The following is an 862-nucleotide window of genomic DNA, read 5'->3' on the forward strand; positions in this document are numbered from 1 at the left end:
TGAGGACCTCCAGTGGCGGTGGTGGGGCCCTGAGGCGCGTCTCCATCTCCATCAGAAGGAGTAGTCGGGTCGCTGGTAGGACCCTGGCGTGGGCCCAAAACTTGACTGAAGTGCTCCTTGATGCGGTAAATGGAGGCAAGAAGCTCACCAGACCAACCATAGGGGTCAGTGACACCCTTGGTGGCCGCCAACGCCTTGGGGAGCTCACCCTTGGTGAAGGACACGTTTGGGGAGCTCGCAGCCGTGGCTGGTGCCAGTGTAGACGTGGAGGCGGGTGTCGAAGCAATGTACGGGGTCAGCCCGGGCGGTACCAAGAGGTCGCGCACGGCCTGAACCTCAGAATTACCAATCACGGCACGAGCCTTGTCGGCATCAAATGCTTTGGCAATCTGACCTCGGTTCAGACGGTTCGTGACGTGGTTTGCCCAGGCTTCGTCCGCCAGGTCCGGGTCGCGGACGAGCGACCTGAGGCTCTGGTCGACTGCGTCGTTCGGGTGGGCGCCCGCGCCGGCGTTCAGCTGTCCTCGACGGCTCTGCTTGCGTGCGACTGCCTTGCGCATGGCGTCCACGACCCGACCTAGTTGCCCCGTCACAAGCCAACGGAGACGATCGTGAAACATATTGCGCAGGTCAATCGTAGACAGTGCGGTCGAGGGAGCAGACAACAACATGCTAGGCAAGGCCAAAATCAAAGCCCAGCACATCTCTCGCTCTTCAGCGGTATAGTCCGAGTGGACGGCAGACCAATACAGTTGGCTCAAGGTGGCAGCCATCAGCTTGGTCTCGGTGGCGTTGGATGGGTAGCGGCTGCGCTGCATCAGTGGATGCCGGGCGAGCTTGAGCAGCTCGCAGACACTGATGC

The 862-nt window shown here is 61.4% G+C and overlaps 1 protein-coding gene across 1 annotated transcript; it reads right to left on the bottom strand.

Moving 5' to 3' along the window:
• Positions 1–148: 148 nt before the first annotated feature.
• Positions 149–818, bottom strand: MONBRDRAFT_13202 (uncharacterized protein; the record flags this gene model as incomplete). The annotated part of the gene is made up of 1 exon (XM_001751097.1): positions 149–818. A coding segment is annotated over one exon (670 nt), but the record flags the coding sequence as incomplete, so codon positions are not given.
• Between the last annotated feature and the right edge of the window lie 44 nt (positions 819–862).

This window comes from Monosiga brevicollis, genomic scaffold (genome assembly GCF_000002865.3).
Source record: "Monosiga brevicollis MX1 MONBRscaffold_223 genomic scaffold, whole genome shotgun sequence".
In the NCBI taxonomy this organism is placed as follows: Eukaryota; class Choanoflagellata; order Craspedida; family Salpingoecidae; genus Monosiga; species Monosiga brevicollis.